Source organism: Lutra lutra, chromosome 7 (genome assembly GCF_902655055.1).
Source record: "Lutra lutra chromosome 7, mLutLut1.2, whole genome shotgun sequence".
NCBI lineage: Eukaryota > Metazoa > Chordata > Mammalia > Carnivora > Mustelidae > Lutra > Lutra lutra.
In genome coordinates, this window is record NC_062284.1 from 27,717,890 (window position 1) to 27,740,483 (window position 22,594).

The 22,594-nt window shown below is 37.1% G+C and overlaps 1 protein-coding gene across 3 annotated transcripts in view; it reads right to left on the reverse strand.

Annotated features, from left to right (window-relative positions):
• The window catches only part of TUBGCP5 (tubulin gamma complex associated protein 5), a 91,617-nt gene that overhangs the window by 45,240 nt on the left and 23,783 nt on the right, over window positions 1-22,594 (reverse strand). For 2 of the 3 annotated variants that reach the window (XM_047737405.1, XM_047737403.1), the window contains exons 7-10: window positions 8,835-8,952; window positions 7,968-8,057; window positions 879-972; window positions 133-379 (exon numbers count right to left, since the gene is read on the reverse strand). In XM_047737405.1, coding sequence (XP_047593361.1) covers window positions 133-379; window positions 879-972; window positions 7,968-8,057; window positions 8,835-8,952 — 549 coding nt within the window. The remainder of the gene's footprint in view (window positions 1-132; window positions 380-878; window positions 973-7,967; window positions 8,058-8,834; window positions 8,953-22,594) is intronic. The other variant, XM_047737404.1, reaches the window with a different exon arrangement.

Genomic DNA, 22,594 nt, shown 5'->3' on the forward strand with positions numbered 1-22,594 from the left:
CAAATTTAAAATGATCCTTAGTATTACTTACTTGTCATGTTATTTACAAACACTGTATAAATTAATAACATAGATGGCATTCAAAATATGACTTATGTGTCCTATGAGAAAAAGGGAAGGAAATTTAAATACCATTATTAATGATGTATTTCTCAATGTCCGTAAGTTCCTTTTTGAAACTAATGAAGTATTTGTATAGGGCCCACATGAAAGCCTGGTATGTCCTAAAGGGAGCTTCAGCCAACTTCTTAGGAAGAGAACCATTTCCAGGTAACATGCCTTCAGAGCTGTGCCCCATAACTTCATCTATGAACTCCTGGAGTCGAAACACAACCTGGCCATATGCTGCCATTTGTTCTAGCACTGATCGTAAACAGCTCTGTAATAGAAGCAAACCACAAACATTTGAAGCCTTCTATAAACATTCATATACATACTCTTTCACTAAAATATTTATTTTGTGACTGTTTTAAATAGTATGCTTAATATAAGAAAATAAAATAAAATAGTTTCATACTCAAAGGAAATAATGTAAGCATTAATTTCTACAGAATATAGAATTCTGGCTTATTCTGGCTTAAAAAACACATATAAAGTAAATAAATGTATTACAATCAAAAAAATTTATAGTACAGAGCTTCCCAATACAGAACTGACAGAATTAAAATAGAAAAAACACAAAATGAAACTAAATGTAACTATAACAAAAATATTCAGAATTCTCTTAACACTGTAAAGATGCACAATTTAATTCTGCCTTTTGGATCTTCAGTGTATTTCATAATTAATTTTAATATTGCAAAATGTTTTAAAGTTACGGAACAGCTTACATAAATCCTATTATTTAATATTATTTGCAATAAATACAAATAACTTACATGTGTCAAATGAGTTACTACAATACTGTTTCTCACAGTTACCTTCCCATCTGTCAACTGAAATATAAAGAGCTTTTTTACCCCCGAAAGTAACCTGAAATGAAATAAAAAAGATGAATGTACTTTAAGTTTACAAAAATATTACAGTAATGCCTAAGAAATTCTTTTCTTATAAATTTTTATTTAAATTCTAGTTAGTTAACATATAGTGTAATATTGGCTTCAGGAGTAGAATTTAGTGATTCATTACTTACATCTAATACATAGCACTCATCATAACAACTGACTTCCTTATCAGCCCATCCCCCACCCATCTCCCTCAATAACCTTGTTTGTTCTCTATTGTTACGAGGCACTTATGGTTTCCCTCCCCACCTCTCCTCTTTTTTTCACCCTTCCCACACATTCATCTGTTGTTTCCCAAATTCCACATATGAATGAAATCATATGATACTTGTCTTTCTCTGATTTTATTCACTTAGCATAACACACTCTTAGCTCTATCCTTGTGATTGCAAACAATGCTTAAGAAATTTTAATGAAAGACTGAGAATTGGGGGTTGGACAGATCTTCCCATTTTCAAAAATGTCAGTACTCAGAGAGGAATGATGATGGAAGATTAAGGGACCTCATTTCATCTGGTTCCCTGAATTAAGCTAGATAACTATCAAATCATTCTAAGCACCTATTAATTCAACCTGAGATATAAGAAAATAATTGCTGGAATTCTGCAAATAGAAAAGTGAACACTTTTTGCAAGGTAGGGGTGTGGAGAAATGAAACTGATGGGATATATTGGAAGACAAATGGCAGGGTAGGGAGCCTCAGAAAGTCAGCTACTGGAAGGTGATATAGTAGCCCCCAAGCACAAAAAAGCCAAACCTTTAGAAATCTGTGTCAGTGACAGCCATCCCTGCCTGAAAGGTGCTGCGATGAAAAGGGGCAGAATCCTAGGTGGGACACGATGGTCTCAATATCTCTGGGGTGACAGGAAGAATGGGGGTGCCTGAGCTGGTAGAGCTCCCAAGCACTGGAGCTTCGAAACCAGTTATGGTCAGGGAGCCCAGGACGGGCTCTCAGCTCAGTTCACCATAAACTGCAAACCAATGCCTGATCTGGTGACTGCTCTTCCTTTGGGGGCCCTGCAAAGGACAATGACCCAGCAACCCTCAGCCTTTCCCCAGAAGGATCAGTGTGGGCACGCACAGCAGAAGCCTGCAGAATTTGGCACATAGTGAAATTTTTCAGCTCTAGGGCTGCAGATGGGGGTGTGGCCATTTTTATTTTCATGCTCTAAAGAGGTGAATGGAAAGCCTTCTGGGAACAAAAGCCACACAGAGAACCAGCTTACACTGAGACCAGCCCACTGGTAAGGGGGCAGTGCAATTCCACCCAGGCAAAGACACCTATCAGCACAACAGGGCCCTCCCCCAGAGGAGCAGCTGGAAGAACAGGTGAAGAGCAAGTTTATGGATGAAACAGGACTGTAGAACTCCAGTGGTAGGGGAAAATAGTATATAGAATTTAAGGTTTTTTCTCATGATGCATTTATCTTTCAGTTTAAAATTTTCCATTTTTTTTTTCCTCTTTTTCCCTTTTCAACTAGTTTCTTATTTACAAACTCTTTGTTTTTAAGCCTTAACTTCCATTTTTTTGCATTTGCTTTTTTGAGATATATTCTTCAACTTTGGGTTCTGCTCACTGTATTCATTTCTATTTTTCATGTATATAAGTTCTTTCTGTAAGACAATCTCTTTACAATTTTGGGATCTAGTGTCTTCTAACACACAGACCAAAATACATTCAGGACCAAGTGGATCACCCTGTCTTGACCACCCTGAGATTATATTCTCTCTTCCTCTGCCCCTTCTCTTTCCTTCTTTTTCTTTTTTGTTTTGGTTTCTGACCTCCTGGGATTTGTCTAGTGTGTATTTTACTGGGTTGTGGTTGATATTTTTTATTTTGTTCATTTATTCATCCATTCTTCTCTGGGCAAAATGACTAGAAGGAGGAATTAACAACAAAAGAAAGAACAAGAGGTAATAATACTCTCTGCTACAGATCTAATGAATAAGGCTATAAGTAAGACAGCAGAGATGGAATTCAGGATAACAATTATGAAGTTATTAGCAAGGCTTGAAAATCGCATAAAAGAAACAAGAGAATCTTAGTGCAGAAATGCAATTTAATCAGGCCAAAATAAAAAATGCTCTAACTGTGATGCAGTCTAATTTGGATGCTCTAACAGCTAGGGTAAATGAAGCAGAAAAAAGAGTAACATAGAAGACAAGCTGACAGAAAGGAAGGAAGCCAAGGAAAAGAGAGGAAAAACAACTAATGGACCACAAGGAGAGGCATCAAGAAATCAGCAATGCCATAAAATGAAATAATATTAGAATTACTGGAGTCCCCATATGTGGCACATAAGGAATAGCATGGAGGACATTAAGAGAAGGTAGGGAAAAACGAAGCGGGGGAATCAGAGGGGGAGATAAACCATGAGAGACTATGGACTCTGGGAAACAATCTGAGGGTTTCAGAGGAGAGGGGGGTGGAGGGATGGGGTAGCCCAGTGATGGGTATTAAGGAAGGCACATGTTGTAATGAGCACTGGGTGCTATACACAAATAATGATTCATGGACCACTACATCAAAAACGAATGAAGTACTGTATAGTGATTAACAAACAAAAAAATAAATGTTTTACTTGATCTTATTAGTTTCTAAGACATTTATAAAGCATGTAAAGAGCTCTTATTATACTATGTAAGCAATTTGTACTCAATAAATGATATTTTAGGGGAAAAAAGCAAACAACAACAAAAAAGAATTATTGGAGTCCGTGAGGGAAAAGAAAGAAAAAGGAGGACATTAGGAGAATGAAAGGAAAAGTAAACTGGGGTAGATTGGAGGGGTAGATGAACCACGAGAGACTGTGGACTCTGAGAAACAAACTAAGGGTTTTGGAGTCAGTGGCGGGGGGATAGGTGAGCCTGGTGTTGGGTATTGAGGAGGAAACGTATTGCATAGAGCACTGGATGTGGTGCATAAACAATGAATCTTGAAACACTGAAAAAAATGAAATAAAATTAAAAAGAGGGACAGAAGGTATATTTGAAGAAATCATAGCTGAGAACTTCCCTACTTTGGGGAAGGAAACAGGCATTCAAGTCCAAGAGGTAGTGAGGGCCCCTTCCCAAATCAATAAAAACAGATTAACACCCCAACATGTAATAGGGAAGCTTGCAAATTTCAGAGATAAAAAGAAAATCCTGAAAGCAGCTCAAGACAAGAGGTTTTTAACATACACTGGTAGAAACATTAGGCTGGCAACAGACCTATCCACAAAGACCTGGCAGGCCAAAAGGGGTTGGAATGATATACTCAGGGTGCTAAATGAGAAAAATATGCAGCCAAAAATACTTTATCCAGGAAGGCTGTCATTCAGAATGGAAAGAGATAAAGAGCTTCCAGGACAGAGAGAAACTGAAAGAACAGGTAACCACTAAACCAGCTGTTCAAGAAATATTAAGGGGGATCCTGTAAGCAGAGAGCGAGCCCAAAAGCAAAAAGACCAGAAAGAAATGGAGATAATCTAAAGAAACAGGGACTTTACAGGTAATACAATGGCACTAAGTTTGTATCTTTCAACAATTACTCTGAGTGTAAATGGGCTAAATGCTACAATCAAAAGACACAGGGTATCAGATTGGGTAAAAAAGCAAAAACTCATCCATATGCTTTCAACAAGAGACTCATTTTAGACTTAAAGATACCTTCAGATTGAAAATGAGGGGGTGCAGAACCATTTATCATGCTAATGGGCATCAAAAGAAAGCTGGGGTAGCAATCCTCATATCAGACAAATTAGACTTTAAACCAAAGACTGTAGTATGGGATAAAAAGGTATACTATATCATACTTAAAGGGTCTTTTCAACCCTTAAGATCTAACAATTATAAATATTTATGCTCCTAACTTGGGAGCAACTAATAATATAAACGAATTAATAACAAAATCAAAGAAACACATTGATAATAATACAACAATGGAAGGGGACTTTAACACCCCACTCACAGTAATGGACAGATCATCTAAGCAGAGATCAACACGGAAACAAGGGCTTTGAAAGACATAATGGACCAGATGGACCTCACAGATATATTCAGATAATTCCATCCTAAGGTAACAGAAAATGCATTCTTCTCGGGTGTACATGAAACATTCTCCAGAATAGATCATATACATATCATAAATCAGGTGTCAACCAATACCAAAAGTTTGGGATTATTCCCATAATATTTTCAGACCACAATTCCTTAACCTTAAACTCAATCACAAGCAGAAATTTGGAAGGACCGCACACAACTGAAGGTTAAAGAGCATCCTACTAAGGAATGAATGGGTCAACCAGGAAATTAAAGAACAATGTAAAAAATTCATAAAAACATAAGAAAATGAATATAACAGTTCAAAACTTCTGGGATATAGCAAATGTGGTCCTAAGAGAACACTGCAATATAAACCTTTCTCACAAAATTAGAAAAATCTCAAATATACAAGCTAACCCTGAACCTAAAGAAGCTGGAAAAAGAACAGCAAATAAAGCCCCAAACAAGCAGGAGAAGAGAAATAATAAGCATTAGAGAAGAAATTAATGAAACAGAAACCAGAAGAACAGTAGAACAGATTAGAAAGAATCTGGTTTTTTGAAAGAATTAATAAGATTGATAAGCCCCTAGCTTCTTTTCAAAAAGAAAAGAGAAAGGACCCAAAATAATAAAATCATGAATGAGAGAGAAGAGATCATGACTAACACCAAGGATACAGAAACAATGTTAGGAACATATTACGAGTAACTATATGCCAATAAATTAAGCAATCTGGAAGAAATGAAAGCATTCCTGGAAACTTATAAACTACCAAGACTGAAACAGAAGAAAAATCTGAACAGACCAATAACCAGCAAGGAAACTGAAGCAGTAATATAAAACGTCCAAAAAAACACCAAGTGTCCAGGGCCAGATGGCTTCCAAGGGGAATTCTACCAAACATTTACAGAAGAAATTAATACCTATTCGTCTGAAGCTGTCTCAAAGAACAGAAATGGAAGGAAAACTCCCAAACTTGTTCTATGAGGCCGGCATTACTGTGATTCCAAAACCAGGCAAAGACTCCATCAAAAAGGAGAATTATAGACCAATGTCCCTGATGAACATGGATGCCAACATACTCACCAAGATACTAGCTTAATTTGTTCGCATACACTTGCTGATAAAAATTTTCTAACAATTTTTTCTGTATCCTTGGTGTTGGTCGTGATCTCTCCCCTCTCATCCATGATTTTATTAATTTGGGTCCTTTCTCTTTTCTTTTGGATAAGTCTGGCCAGAGGCTTATCAATCTTATTAACACTCTCAACAAATACCAACAGTACATTAAAAGGATTATTCCCCACAACCAAGTGGAATTTATTCCTTGGCTATACGGGTGGTTCGACATTCGGGTATTAATCAATGTGATACATTAGTAAAAGAAAGGACAAGAGCCATATGATTCAATTGATCAGAGAAAACATTGCATCAGAGAAAGCATTTGACAAAATACAGCATGCTTTCTTGAATAAAACTCTCCACAGTGTAGGGATAGAAGGAACATACCTCAGTATTTTAAATGCCATCTTGAAAAGCCTACAGAGAGTATTATTCTCAATGGGGAAAAACTGAGACCTTTTCCTCTAAGGTCAGGAGCATGACAGGGATGTCCACTCTCACCACTGTTATTTAACAAAGTACTGTAAATTCTAGCCTCAGCAGTCAGACAACAAAAAGTAATAAAAGGCATTCAAACTGGCAAAGAAGTCAAACTCTCTCTCCACAGATGACATGATACTTTATCTCCTCAGGATGTAAAAAATAGAGCTACCCTACAACCCTGCAACTGCACTACTGGGTATTTAACCCAAAGTTACAGATGGAGTAAAAAGAAGGGGCACCTACACCTCAATGTTCTAGTAGCAATAGCCAAAACTGTGGAAAGAGCCAAGATGTCTCCCGACAGTTGAATGAATAATGGATAAAGGAGATGTGATATGTATATACAATGGAATATTACTTGGCCATAAGAAAGGATGAATACACTATTCACATCAACATAAATGAACTGGAGGATATTATGTTAGCGAAATGAGTCAGAGAAAGACAATTATCATGTGGTTTCACTCATATGTGGAGTACAGGAAACATCATAGAGGATCATGGGGTAGGGGAGCGAAAACTGAATGGGAAGTCATCAGAGAGGGAGAATCATGAGAGACTCTTGACTAGAAGAAGCAAACTGAGGATTGCTGGAAGGAAGGTGGGTAGGAGGATGGGGTGATTTGGTGACGGGCATTAATGAGGGCACGTGATATGATGATCACTGGGTGTTACATGCAGCTGATGAACTGCTGAACAATACATCTGAAACTAAGTATGTACTATATGTTGCCTAACTGAATTAAAAAAATAAAGCTGCACAAGTTGCAGAAGTATCGGGGAAAAAAAAAAAGAAAAAAAGAATGTCAATATTATCCTTTGTGGCTGAGAGCACCAGAATCTGGAAATCTTAGTAGTACTAGCACTACATGTTGCATTTCTCATTTTCATTTTTATGTGAACACAATTTAAATTTTCTTTTTTTTCTCCACAACGTAAATTTATAGATTCCTGGTTTCCAGGTATAGGACACAGGCTCTCACTGATATACTCTGCCTAGCAAACTAGGAGTCTTTTGTTTACTCAGTCGGACTGAGTAATTAAAAAAAAAATAATGGTGTAACCGAATTAAACAGCATACTACATGATTTAAAACAGAAAAGAAGTAAATATCAAATTCTCACAATCTCTACAATTGACTTTGAAGTTTAGGTTTTCTCAGTCCCGCAATTTATGCTTTAGGTGCCCGTTAGAAACAGTTTTGGGTTAAACCCAATGGCCTATTTCTAGTATGTATGTGAAGAAACCATGAATATTTTTCCTTAAAAAACCAAAATTCTGCCTCTTAGTAAGAAAGTCTTCTATACTAGTAATTAGCTTAATAGGTCTTACCATAAGGTTTCTCGAATAATCTGTGTCTCAGTAACAAAAACTCTGTCATCTGGAACATATAACAGGTCACTGCTATACAAGTGTTGGTCCCTATTAGACAGCAAACATCAAATGTCCATAAAAAGGTTTCTCATGAAGTAAAATTACATGCGTTAAGGAATACATGCATTTAGTGGTAATTTAACCAGTAATCAATAAGCAAATAAACATAATAATATGTTTTAAATGCCCTCGCATACTCATTTCTACATGTCAACCGTAATATTCTCAGAGAAGTACTTTCAGAATAATTCCAATTTTTTCAAAAAGATAATATTTATTTATTTCAGAGAGAGAGAAACAGGTAGAGAAAGCATAAGCTGGGGGTGGGGGTGGTGAGGTGGGGAGAGAGGGAGAAGAAGGCTTCCTGCTGAGCAGGGAGCTTGATGTGGGGCTCAATCCCAGGACGCTGGAACCATGACTGGAAGTAAAGGCAGATGCTTAACCAACTGAGCCACCCAGGCAACCCAGAATAATTCCAATTATTATATTCTTTGCTGATTTAGCCAAGTGTTTAAAACTATGTATTGTTTTAGAAAAAGAGTAACTGTATTTTTACAGTAGGTGCGTTAGATTTTAAAAAAGATATCAAATAGATGACCTAATTCATTAGCTACCAATCCATTAGCTTTGAAAGTAACAAATCAAAAAACACTATAATTAAATAATAATCTCATTTTAAAAATAAATAGCTGAAAATGTGTTAAATTAGAATTGCTAAAAAAATTTTAAATTTCAGGGAAGTTTTTTATTTAAATCATAAATCAAAAGCAAATATTAAAATATAAAAGCTTCTTAACACATTAAATGAAAAACTTAGCTTCTTACCAGACAGCAGCTAAATTGGAGTGCAAATGTAAACTATGAGGAAACCTTGAGGATCTGGCTGTCCAGTACTGATGAACCACATGCTGTTCCAGCCAGCTTCGGCCATCTGTCTCATCTACTGGAAGGATATTTAAAAAGTTTAAATTATAAGAATTAACAAAAAAACACTTGAGCAACTATGCCACAATTCTGGATTTATGACTCCATTCAAATAGTCAATTGAGAAAGGCTCTTTTTCTTATCAAACTCAACACCTATGGAACAAATAATACGTTACTAAATGGGCAGAACACATGAATAGACATGTTTCCAAATAAGACACCCAGATGGCTAATAGACACATGAAAAGATACTCAACATCACCATCATCAGGGAAATACAAATCAAAACCACAATGGAATACCAAATTATACCTGTCAGAAAGGGGTAAAATTAACAACACAAGAAGAAACAACAGGTGTTGGCAAGGATACAGACAAAGGGAATCCTCTTGCACTGTTGGTAGGAATGCAAACTGGTATAGTCACTCTGGAGAACAGTTTGGAGGTTCCTCAAAGAGTTAAGAATAGAACCACCCTATGATCTGGCAATTGCACTACTAGGTATTTACCAGTATATAAAAATACAGATCCAAAGGGGTATATAACACACCCCGACATTTATAGCAGCATTATCAATAACAGCCAAACTATGGAGAGAACCCGAATGTTGATCAACTGATGGATAAAGAAGATATGGTATCTATACATAATGGAATATTATTCAGCCATAAAAAGGATGAAATCTTGCCATTAGCAGCAGGTGGATGGAACTAGTGTGTATTATGCTAAGTGAAATAAGTCAGAGAAAGACAAATACCATATGATCTCACTCATATGTGGAATTTAAAAAAGAACAGAGATAAACATATAGGAAGGGGAAACAGAAAAAAAGGAGGAAAACAAGCCATAAGAGACTCCTAACAGAGAACAAACAGGGTTGAGGGAAATGGGTGGGGGATGGGTTAGATGAGTATTAAAGAGGGCACTTGTGATGAGCACTGGGTGTTGTATAAAAGTGACAAATCACTGAATTCTACCCCAGAAATCAATATTGCACTGTATGCTAACTAACAAAATTTAAATTAAAAAAAAAAAAGCCTCTTTATATATACATATATAGAAATGCACATACAAAAACGTAATTAAGTATCATTGGCTATAAAGAAAAAAGTTACTCAATTTTAAATGACCCCATGAATAAGATGACATGAACTGTATATTCAAATAGTTTAATAATCATGAAAGAAATTGAAATGGTAACCAAAGATATTCTCGAGAACTCCCAAACCCTCAGGACTGGTAGTAAGCTTTAAAGAATTATAATCTCTTATTAATATTATAAGGCTACTATAACCTTGCTTCTAAAACCAGATAAAGACAGAAAAAAAAGTTCATAGAATAAAAATGGAAAATCCTGAATTAAAGAATAGCTAACTCAGGGGCACCAGAGTGGTTCAGTTGGTGAATCATGTGACTCTTGATCTCAGGGTCTTGAGTTTGATTGAGCCCCACATTGGGCATAGAGCTTATTTTTTTTAAAAAATGTAGTAAAAAGTAACAGAATCATTATGGGAATTCAGCTCAGGAATTCAAGGATTATTCACTATCAAAATCTATCTATGTAGGAATAGAACAAAAGAGAAAGATTATATATAGGATTATCTCACAGACAAAGAACATTTGATAAAGTTCAATATTTATGATTAAAGACTCCTAGAAAAACAGGAATAGAAGGAAATTATCTTAATTTGATAAAGACCACATACCCAGAACTTATACCAAAACCCAACACACTTAACAGAGGAATTTCAGGTGCAACTTTCTTAGACTGAGACCCATTCCAGGAAAATTGCTCTGACTGCTGATGCTTCCTCTTCAGACTAAAGGCCTGGCCAGAACAGACACCATTAATGTGTCACAAAGAAAATATAAGATATAAGAATTTACATGAGACAAAACTGTAGCTGAGAGTCATCATTTATATTAAAAAACTAATGGGAGAGAAGTCCAACATGGCAGTGTAGGAAGACTCTGAACTCCCCTCCTCCCACAAACACATCAAATGTATACCTGTATATGGAGCAATTCCTCTTGAAGAAACAGGGCTGACTGAACAGCTTCTGTACAACAAAAGATAGAGGGACCACGGAGAGAGGGGTAGGAGAGACAGAAACACAGTAATGATAGGAATCTGACCTCTGATGCTGTGAAATGCAGTGGGGGTGAGAGTACCGAGGGACCAGTAGAAGGAGATGCCCACCCTAGATCACAGAAAAAAGCTGCAGATTAAAGGGCAACTACATTAGAAGTGATGGAAAACCTTTTACTACCCCAGAGTGTCCACCAAACAGCAGAGGAATAGCTAGAACTCTCTCTAGATCAGAGGTGCTGGTGAACACCATTGTTTATGTTCCTTCTCCACCTTGATATTCAGACGGGAGCAGAGTCTGGGTGCTTCAGGTAGCCTGTTGCTTTGGTGAGTCTTGGGCACCCAGTCTACACCAACTCCAGCTGCATACCCAAGGTGGTACCTCTGCCTGTACTATCCCAGCTCTAGTCTCCCAGTAAGGCTATCCCAGTGTGGTAGGTAATGGAACAACCCTAGCCCGCACTGACTATAGTTCCAGTCCTCTTGCCAAAATGGCCCTGATATGGAGCACCTCGGGGACTCCCTGGCCTGTGCCTGGTCCAGAAGCAGCTTTTCTGAAATGACACCCCCTATGTGGCGCAACCAGGTTTGTAGCTGTTCACCTGTCCAAAGGGTGTCCCTGATGCAGAGTGCCCTCATGCCCCTAGCCTGTACCTGCTACAGCTCCAGCCAGCCAGCCTAAGTTGCCAGGCATACATAGTCCATGCAGGGGATATTCCTACACTTGGCCATACCTCCCAGACTGGGAGATGTAGCTGTTCCATCTAATTCATAGAATCAAACACAGAAAGTAAAACAGAATGAGGAGACAAAGAAATATGCTCCAAATGAAAGAACAAGGGCCCCTGGGGCAGCCCAGTCAGTTAAGTGTCCAACTCTTGATTTTGGCTCAGGTCATGATTTCAGGATCATAAGACTGAGCCCTGCATCAGCCTCCATGCTCAGTGGGGAGTCTGCTTCTTTCCTTCTGCCTCTACCCTTCCTCCTCCCATGCTCTCTCTCTCTAAAATAAATAAGTCTTTAAAAAAGTAAATGAGAGAACAAGACTAAAGAACCAAATGAAAGAGAGATACACAATCTAGCTGATAGAGTTGAAAGTAATAATCATAAAGAGCCTCACTGGACTTGAGAGAGGACTGGAGGAACTCAGAACTTCAACAAAGAGGCAGAAAATATAAAAAAGAACCAATCAGAGCTGAAGAATACAATAACTTAAATGAAATATATATTAGAAGGAATCAGCAGCAGATTAGAGGACATATAACAATGGAGCAGCTACCTAGAATACAGAATACTAGAAAGTATCTAAGCTGAACAGCAGAAAGAAAAAAAGAATTAAGAAAAAGCCCACCAAGGATAGGTTAAAATACCTTGAAATAATAAGCATACTAACATTAGTATTATAGTAATCTCAGAAGGAGAAGAGAGAGGGAAAGGAGCAAAAAAAACCCTTGAAAACATAATAGTTGAAAACTTTCCTAACCCGGGAAAGGAAATGGACATCCAAGTCCAAGAAGCACAGAGAACCCCAAAAAAGATGAACCCAAGGAGGATCACGCCAAGTCACATAACAAGGAAAAGGTCAAAAATTAAAGATTAAGAGAGGCTCTTAAAAGCATTAAGAGAAAAACAACTAGTTTTGTACAAGTGGAACCCCATAAGACTATCAGCTGACTTTTCAGCAGAAACCTTACAGATAAGAAGAGAGTGGCATTATATATATATATATATATATATATATATATATGTTCCAAGTGCTGAAAGAAAAAACACATACAACTAAGAATACTCTATCTAGCAAGATTATCATTCAGAATTGATGGAGATATATTATCTAAAACAAAAGTTAAAGTAGTTCATCATGACTAAACTGGCCTATGAGTGGAAGAAAATTATGAAAGGAAAACAATTTCACTGGTAAACAATAAAGTTGGTAGATCAATCACTTATAAAGCTAGTATGAAAGTTAAAAAGACAAAAGAACTACATAAAAATTAGTTAAGGACTCATAAAATAAAAATATGTAAAATATGACATATATAAAACATTAAGGAGTAAAAATGCGCCTTTCAAATGTGTTCAAACTTAAGCAACCACCAATTTAAGTACAGAATGTTATATAACTAGGATGCTATATATGAACCTCATGGTAACCAAAAACCAAAAAAATATAAAAAAGATATACACACAGAAAAAGAGAAAAGAATCCAACTTTCATAAAACTAAAGAAAGACATCAGTCATGAGGGAAGACAGCAAGAGAGGAAAGGAACAGGAAAGAACCACAAGAACAAACAAAACAATTGACAAAATGGCAATATCATTTGTATATAACTATATACATGTCAGTAATTACTTCAAATGAAAATGGAGTCAATACTCCAATCAAAAAACACAAGATAATTGAGTGGATAAAAAAACAAGACCCATCTATATGCTGCCTACAAGAGATTCACTTCAGATCCTAAGACACATTCAGACTACCAAAAATGAGAGGATGAAAAAGATATTCCATGTAAATGTAAGACAAAGGACAAAAGACAAAAGAAAAAAAAGAAAAAAAAAAGCTGGGGCAGCAATACGTACACGAAGGAAAACACTTTTTAAACAGATTCTGTAATAAGAGACAAAGGGCATGATGTAATGATAAAGGGATGAATTGCTAACAAGAGGACTTAACAATTACACATATTTATGCACCTAATACGAAGCAAATATTAACATACATAAAGGGAGAAACTGACAATAATACAATAACAGTAGGAGACTTTAACACCATATTTACATCAATGGATAGAGCATTCAGACAGAAAATCAATATGGAAACAGCAGCTTTGAACCACACAACAGATAAGATGAACTTAATAGATGCATGCAGAACATTTCATCCCAAATCAGCAAAATATACTTTCTTCTTGAGGGTACATGGAACATTCTCCAGGACAGATCACATGTCAGGCCACAAAAAAAGTCTCAATAAATTTAAGATGGAAATCATATCAAGTATTTTTTCTGAGCACAATGGTATGAAACCAGAAAGTAATTATAAGAAAACTGGAAAAAAACCCGCACACATATGCAGGCTAAACAACATGTAATTATACAACCAATGGGTCAATGAAGAGATCAAGGAGAAAATTTAAAAATACATGCAGACAAAGAAAATGGAAACATAAGAGTTCAAAATCTGTGGGATGTCATAAAAGTAGTTCTCTGAGAGAAGTTTATAATGGTACAGGCTTTCCTAAAGAAAAAAGGGAAATCTCAAATAAGCAATTGAACCTTATATTTAAAGAACTAAAAACAAAACAAAACAAAAACCCAAGAACAAATATAACCCAGTCAGTAGAACCAATAAAGATCCCAACAGAAATAAGTGAAATAGAGACTAAAAAGACAACAGAAAAGATTAATGAAATTAGAAGCTGGTTTTTGAAAAGATAAAAAAACTGATAAACCTTCAGCCAGAATCCTCAAAAAAAAGTGAAGAAACAATTTAAATTAATAAAATCAGAAATGAAAGAGAAGTTACAATCAAAACACATAACTACAAAGGATTATAAGAAACTATTAAGAAAAATTATATGCCAGGCGCCTGGGTGGCTCAGATGGTTAAGTGTCTGCCTTCGGCTCAGGTCATGATCCTGGGGTCCTGGGATCAAGTCCTGCATCAGGTTCCCTGCTCAGTGAAGAGCCTGCTTCTCCCTCTGCCTCTCTCTTTCTCTCATGAATAAATAAATTTCTTTAAAAAAACCCAACTATATGCCAACCAACTGGACAACCTAGAAGAAATGAATAAATTTTTAGAAACATACAATTTTCCAACAGTGAATAAGGAAGAAATAGAAAATCTGGATGGACTAATTACTAGTAACAAAATTGAATCAGTAATACAAAAACTCCCAATAAACAGAGGTCTAGTACCAGATAACTTCTAGATAACTAGATAACTAATTACCAGGTAATTTTACCAAACATTTAGAGAATAGTGAATAATTATTCTTCTCAAACTATTTCAAAATAGAAAAAAAATGATACCAAATACATTCCATGAGGCCAGTATTACCCTGATACCAAAACCAGATAAAGACTCTACAAAGTAAAATTACAGGCCAACATCCCTGATGAACACAAATGCAAAAATCCTCAACAAAATACTAACAAGGTAAATTCAGCATACATTAAGAGGATCACCCACCACCATCAAGTAGATTTTTTCCCAGAAATGCAAGGATGGATACATATTTGCAAATCAATCCACATGATACACATTAACAAAATGAAGGATAAAACTCATATGATCATCTCAGTGGAAGCAGAAAAAGCATGTGACAAAATTCAACATCCATTCATAATAAAAATTCTCAATAAAGTAGTTTAGAGGGAACATACCTCAACATAATAAAGGCTGGATATAAAAAACTCCACAAGTAACATCAGCTGAAAGCTGAAAGCGTTTCCTCTAAAATAAGGAACAAGACTTGCCCCTTTTATTCAATATAATACGGGAGTCCTAGCCATAGCAACCAGAAGAGAGAGAGCTAAAAGTCATCCAAATTGGTGAGGAAGAAGTAAAATTGTCACTATTTGCAGATATGACACCATATATTGAAAACCCTGAAGGCTCCACCAAAAGAAAACTATTAGAACTAATAAATGAAGAGGCAAGATAATGACAGAGTAGGGGACCTTGTTTCATCTAATCCCTCAAATTTAGCTGGGTATCTATCAAACCATTCTGAACACATATAAATTCAACCTGAGATATAAGAAAATTTATCTGAATCTCTACAAGCAGAGAAACCACTTTTTGCATGGTAGGAGGTATAGAACCTTGAATCTTTGGGAGGAAATGGAAGATAAATAGCGGGGAGGGAGCCTCCATAAACTGGTCACCAGAAAATGATAAAACACGAGAGCACAAAATCAGGACCCTTAGAAATCTGCTCCAGTGATATCCCTTTCTGAAAAGGGCACAGGGGATGAAGAATAGGGCAGAATTCTAAGTGGATCACTGTGGTCTCAGGATCCCAGGAGACTCCAAAAGAATGGGGTGCCTGAACTGATAGAGTGTCCAAGCAGTGGAGCAGGGAAACTGGTTATGGTCAGTGAGCCCAGAAGGGACTCTTAGCTCTGGTCACCATAAACTGTGAGCCAGGCTGGTAGGGAGACCACTCTGCCTGAGCACCCTGAACAGGACTAGAAGGTTCAGGCTGTTTAATATCCTAAGGGAGATATGAAATGGCTTGCACCCACAACAGGGCAACAGGGTGGTATGGCCCCAAAAGGACACTGGGGCAGCACCAAACCATGACCTGGGAGCTGCGGAAGAGAGCTGCATGCACAAGCCCACAGCTGCTTGCAATTGCAAAGGTACAAAGCACACAGACACTCATGGTTCCCTGGAACTCCCCCAGGGGGAGTTGCAGCGGTGAGAACAGTGCGAATCTATGGAGACAGTTACACACAGATGTGGAAACTGTTTGACCTGGAGGTTTTATTGGAAGAAAGGAGACCGAAACCCTGCAGTTCTGGGCCAGACACTCCTGCATGGCCATATTTTCTCTGACTCTCTAAAGAGGAGTGGAAAGCTGCCCGGGAACAGAAGCCACACAGACAGCCCATTCCCTTGACAAGGGGTGGGGCAACTCCACCCAGGCAAAGACACAGAGCAGCTGAGCAGCATGCCCCTCCCCCAAAAGATAGACTGGAAGAACAGATGAATGACAACTTATTTCCCACAGGACTGTAAAACTCCAGCGCCAGGAGAAAATAATATATTGAGCTTCAAGTATTCCCTCATGACTCATTTGTACTTGAGGCTAGATTTTACATTTCTTTTTAGTTCCCTCCTCCCCCCGCTTTTTTTACCCTCTTCTGGTTTCATATAGATTATTTCCCAACTTATGTTTTTAACTACCCCCCACATTTATGTTTTATAGATTTATTCCCCATACAAGTCCACTCTATTCAATTTTATCTTGATATATATATAAATTCTGATTTCTTTGCAATTTTGGGATATAGTGTCTTGTAACACAGAGATCAAAAATGAATCAAGAACAGACAGATCACTCTGCTTTGTCCCCCCAAGAGATTATAGTTTCCTCCCTCCTTTTTTTTTTGTTTTTGTTTTGTTTTGTTTTGGATCATCTTGGCTATGCTGCTCTGTGATAGTTTCTGACCACTTTGAATTTTTTTCTAGGGTGCATTTTGTTTGGGTCATAGTTGATATTTTGGACCCTGTTCATTCACTCAACCATCCCCTCAACAGAATGACTGGGAGGAGGAACTCTCAACAAAGAAAAGAACCAGAGACAATGTCCTCTGCCACAGAGCTAATGGATATGGATATAAGCAAGATGTCAGAGACAGAATTCAGGATTGTAATTATAAAGCTAATAGCTAGGCTTGAAAAAAGCATACATCACAATACAGACTCTCTAAGGGCAAAAATGAGATTTAATCAAGGCAAACTTAAAAATGCTATGAATGAGATGTAGTCTAAGCCAGATGCTCTAATGGATACGGTAAGTAGGGCAGAAGAGAGAATAAGGGATCTAGAAGACAGACTGATGGAAAGGAAGGAAATTGAAGAAAAGAGAGAAAAACAACTCATAGCACCCGAAGAGAAACTTAAGAGAATTTAATGATACATTGAAAAGAACCAATATCAAGGTCATCGGGATTCAAGAGGAGGTGGAGAGGGCTAGGTCTATTTGAGCTAATTACATCTGAGAACGTCCCTACTCTGGGGAAGGAAACAAGGGTTCACATCCAAGAGGCAGAAAGGACTCCTGCCAAAATCAATAAAAATAGATCAACATCCTGATATATGTTAGTGAAGCTTGCAAATCTTAGAGCCAGGGAAACTATCCTGAGAGCAGCTAGGGGGAAGAGATTTCTCACATATGGAAGGAGGACATCAGAATAACATCAGACCTATCCACAAAAACCTGGCAGGCCAGAAAGGACTGGCAACATATATACAGGGTATTAAATGAGAAGAAATAGCAGCCAACAAGGGTATCATTTAGAATGGAAGGAGAGATAAAGAGTTTCCCCAACAGAAAGAAACTGGAAGAATATAGGACCATCAAGACAGCCCCACAAGAAATATTAAGGGCTACTATAAGCAAAGAGAGACAACAAAAGTAATATAGACCAGAAAGTGTCAGAGACAATCTACAAAACAGGTACTTTACAGGCAATACAATAATAGCACTAAATAAATATCCAATAGTTAGTCTAAATGAAAATGGACTGAATGCTCCAATAATAATAATAATAATAATAAAAACCCCCCAGATATCAGATTGGATAAAAAGCAGGACCCATTAATATGTGTCTATAAGAGACACATTTTGAACCTAAAGACACCTCTAGATTGAAAGTGAGAGGATGCAGAACCACTTACCATGCTAATGGACCTCAAAAGAAAGCTGGGATAATAATCCTCCTATCAGACAAATAAGATTTCAAACCAAAGACTGTAGTAAGAGAGTAGAGGGCCACTGTATCCTACTTAAAGGGTCTATCCAGCAAGAAGATCTAATTATTGTAAATATCTATGCCTCCAATGTGGGAGCAGCCAATTATATAAACCAATTAATAACCAAAGAAAAGAAACATATTGATAATAATACATTAATACTAAAGGACTTCAATACCCCACTCACAGCAATGGACAGATCATTCAAGCAGAAGATCAATAAAGAAACAAGAACTTTGAATGAGACATTGGACAAGATGGGACTTCACACACATATACAGAACATTCCATCCTAAAACAACAGAATATACATTCTTCTAAAGTGCACAGGGAAATTTCTCCAGAAAAGACCACATACTGGGTCACAAATCAGGTCTCAACTGATACCAAAAGGCAAAAGACTGAGATTATTCTCTGCATATTTTCAAACCACAGTGCTTTGAAACTGGAACTCAATCACAAGAAGAAATTTAGAAGGAATGCAAACACCTGGAGCCTAAAGACCATCCTACCAAAGAACAAATAGGTCAACCAGAACTTAAAGAAGAACTTAAACAATTCATTGAAACTAATGAGAATGAAAACTCATTGGTTCAAAACCTGTGGGATACTGCAAAAGTGATCCTAAGAGGGAAGTACATAGCTGTCCAAGCCTCTTCCAAAAAGTTAGAAAAATCCCAAGTGCACAGCTAACCTTATACCTAAAGGACCTAGAGAAAGAACAGCAAATAAAGCCTAAATCAAGGAGGAGAAGAGAAATAATAATGATTAAAGCAGAAATAATATTGATTAAAGCAGCAATCAATATAACAGAAGCCAGAAAAACAGAAAAGATCAACAAAACGAGAAGCTGGTTCTTTGAAAGTGTTAATAAGATTGATAAACCTCTGGCCAGACTTATCCAAAAGAAAAGAGAAAGGACCCAAATTAATAAAATCATGAATGAGAGGGGAGAGATCACGACCAACACCAGGGATACAGAAACAATGTTAGGAACATATTATGAGTAACTATATGCCAACAAATTAAGCAATCTGGAAGAAATGGATGCATTCCTGGAAACTTATAAACTACCAAGACTGAAACAGGAAGAAAAATCTGAACAGACCAATAACCAGCAAGGAAACTGAAGCAGTAATATAAAACGTCCAAAAAAACCAAGTGTCCAGGGCCAGATGGCTTCCCAGGGGAATTCTACCAAACATTTACAGAAGATATTAATACCTATTCATCTGAAGCTGTCTCGAAAAACAGAAATGGAAGGAAAACTCCTAAACTTGTTCTATGAGGCTGGCATTACTGTGATTCCAAAACCAGGAAAAGACCCTATCAAAAAGGATAATTACAGACCAATGTCCCTGATGAACATGGATGCCAACATACTCACCAAGATACTAGCTTAATTTATTCACATACACTTGCTGATAAAAATTTTCCAAAAATTTTTTCTGTATTCTTTACACCTTGGCTGTAAAGGTGGTTCGACATTCGGGTATCAATCAATGTGATACATCAAATTAATAAAAGAAAGGACAAGAGCCATATGATTCAATTGATCAGAGAAAGCACTTGACAAAATACAGCATGCTTTCTTGAATAAAACTCTCCACAGTGTAGGGATAGAAGGAACTTACCTCAATATTTTAAATGCCATCTATGAAAAGCCTACAGAGAATATAATTCTCAATGGGGAAAAACTGAGACCTTTTCCTCTAAGGTCAGGAACATGACAGGGATGTCTCACATGAGACATCACATGAACAGACACTTCTCCAAAGAAGACATACAAAAGGCCAACAGACACATGAAAAAATGCTCCACATCACTTGGCATCAGGGAAATACAAATCAAAACCACAATGAGATACCACTTTACACCACTCAGAATGGCAAAAATTAACAAGGCAGGAAACAACAAATGTTGTGAGGATATGGAGAAAGGGGAACCCTCTTACACTGTTGGTGGGAATGTAAGCTGGTACAGCTACTCTGGAAAACACTATGCATTTTCCTCAAAAAGTAAAAAAATAGAGCTACCCTTGGGGCACCTGGGTGGCTCAGTGGGTTAAATGCCTCTGTCTTTAGCTCAGATCATCATATCAGGGTCCTGGGATTGAGCCCTGCATCGGACTCTCTGCTCAGCAGGGAGCCTGATTCCTCTTCTCTCTCTGCCTGCCTCTATGTCTACTTGTGATCTCTCTGTCAAATAAATAAATAAAATCTTAAAAAAAAAATAGAGCTACCCTCGACCCAGCAATTGTACTATTAGGTATTTACCCCAAAGATACAGATGTAGTGAAAAGGAGGAGCATGTGTACCCCAATGTTCATAGCAGCAATGTCCACAAGAGCCCAACTGTGGAAGGAGCCAAGATGTTCTTCAATGGATGAATAGATAAAGAAGATATGGCTCATATACAAAATGTAATATTACTCAGCCATCAAAAGGATGAACAGCTACCATTTACACTGACATGGCTGGAACTAGAGGGTATAATGCTAAATGAAATTAGTCAGAGAATGACAATTATCATTTAGTTTCACTCATATGGGGAACATAAAGACTAGTGCAGAGGACAATAGGGGCTGGGGGGAAACTAAATGGGAGGAAATAAGAATAAAATACCATTTGAGACTCTAGACACTAGGAAACAAACTCAGGGTTGCAGAAAGTAAGGCCAGTGGGGGGATTTGGTAACTTGGTGATGGGCAGTAAGGAGGCCACGTGATGTGATCAGCACTGGGTGTTACACTGAACTGATGAGTCATAGAACAATGACATGCTATACCTTGGCTATTTGAATTTAAACCAAAAAAAAAGATTAAAGAAAAAGAATTAATAAATGAATTCCGTAACATTTCAGAAGACAGAATTAATGTAAAGAAAACTATTGTGTTTTATAGAGAAAAAATTTAAGAAAACAATCCCATTTAAAATTGCACCAAAAATAATAAAATGCTTAGAAATAAAACTAACCAATGAGGTAAAAGACCTGTATTCTAAAAACTATAAAATACTGATGGAAGGACCTGAAGATGACACAAATAAATAGAAACATACCCTACTCATGTATTGGAAGAACACTATGTTGTTGTTTCTTTAAAATTTCATTTATTCATTTGTTAGAGAGAGAGAGAACACAAGCAGGGGGGATGGCAGGCAGAAGGAGAAGCAGGCTCACTGAGAAGTAAGGAGCCCGATGCAGGACTCGATCCCATGACCCTGCTATCATGACCTGAGCCAAAGGCAGACGCTTAGCTGACTGAGCCACCAGGCATTCCTGGAAGAATATTGCTAAAATGCCCATATCACCCAAAGCAGTCTACTGAGTCAATGCAATCCCTATCAAAATACCAAGAGTGTTTTTCATAGAACTAGAAGAATACTAAACTTTGTACAGAACCACACAATTCCCCCAATAGCCAAAGTAACCTTGAGGGAACAACAAAAATGGAGGTATCACAATCCCAGATTTCAAACTATGGTACAAAGTTAACAGTAATCAAAACAGTATGATACTGACACAAAGATCAACAGAATAGAACTGAGAGACCAGAAATAAATCAACACTCACATACTCAATTAATCTATGACAAAGGAGGCAAGAATATACAATGGGGAAAAGACATGAAATTAGAAAACCTTGGTAGCTACATGCAAAATAATGAAACTGGACCACTATCACAAAGATAAACCAAAAAATGGATTAAAGATCTAATGGAAGACCTGAAACTACAAAACTCCTAAAAACAACACAACAGAAACAAAAACAAAACATAGGCAGTATCTCCTAGACATCAGCCCTAGCAATATTTCTCTAGATATGTCTCCTAAGGCAAAGGAAACAAAATAAAAAATAAACTATTAGGATTATATCAAAATAAAAAACTTTTGCACAGAGAGGGAAACCACCAACAAAATAAAAGGGAAACCCACAGAACAGAATAAGACATGCAAATGATATATCCAATCAATAAGGGATTAATATCCAAAATATATAAAGAGCTTATACAACCTAATACAAAAAACCCCCAAAGAATCGGATAAAAAAATGGGCAGTGGTCCCAAATAGACAATTCT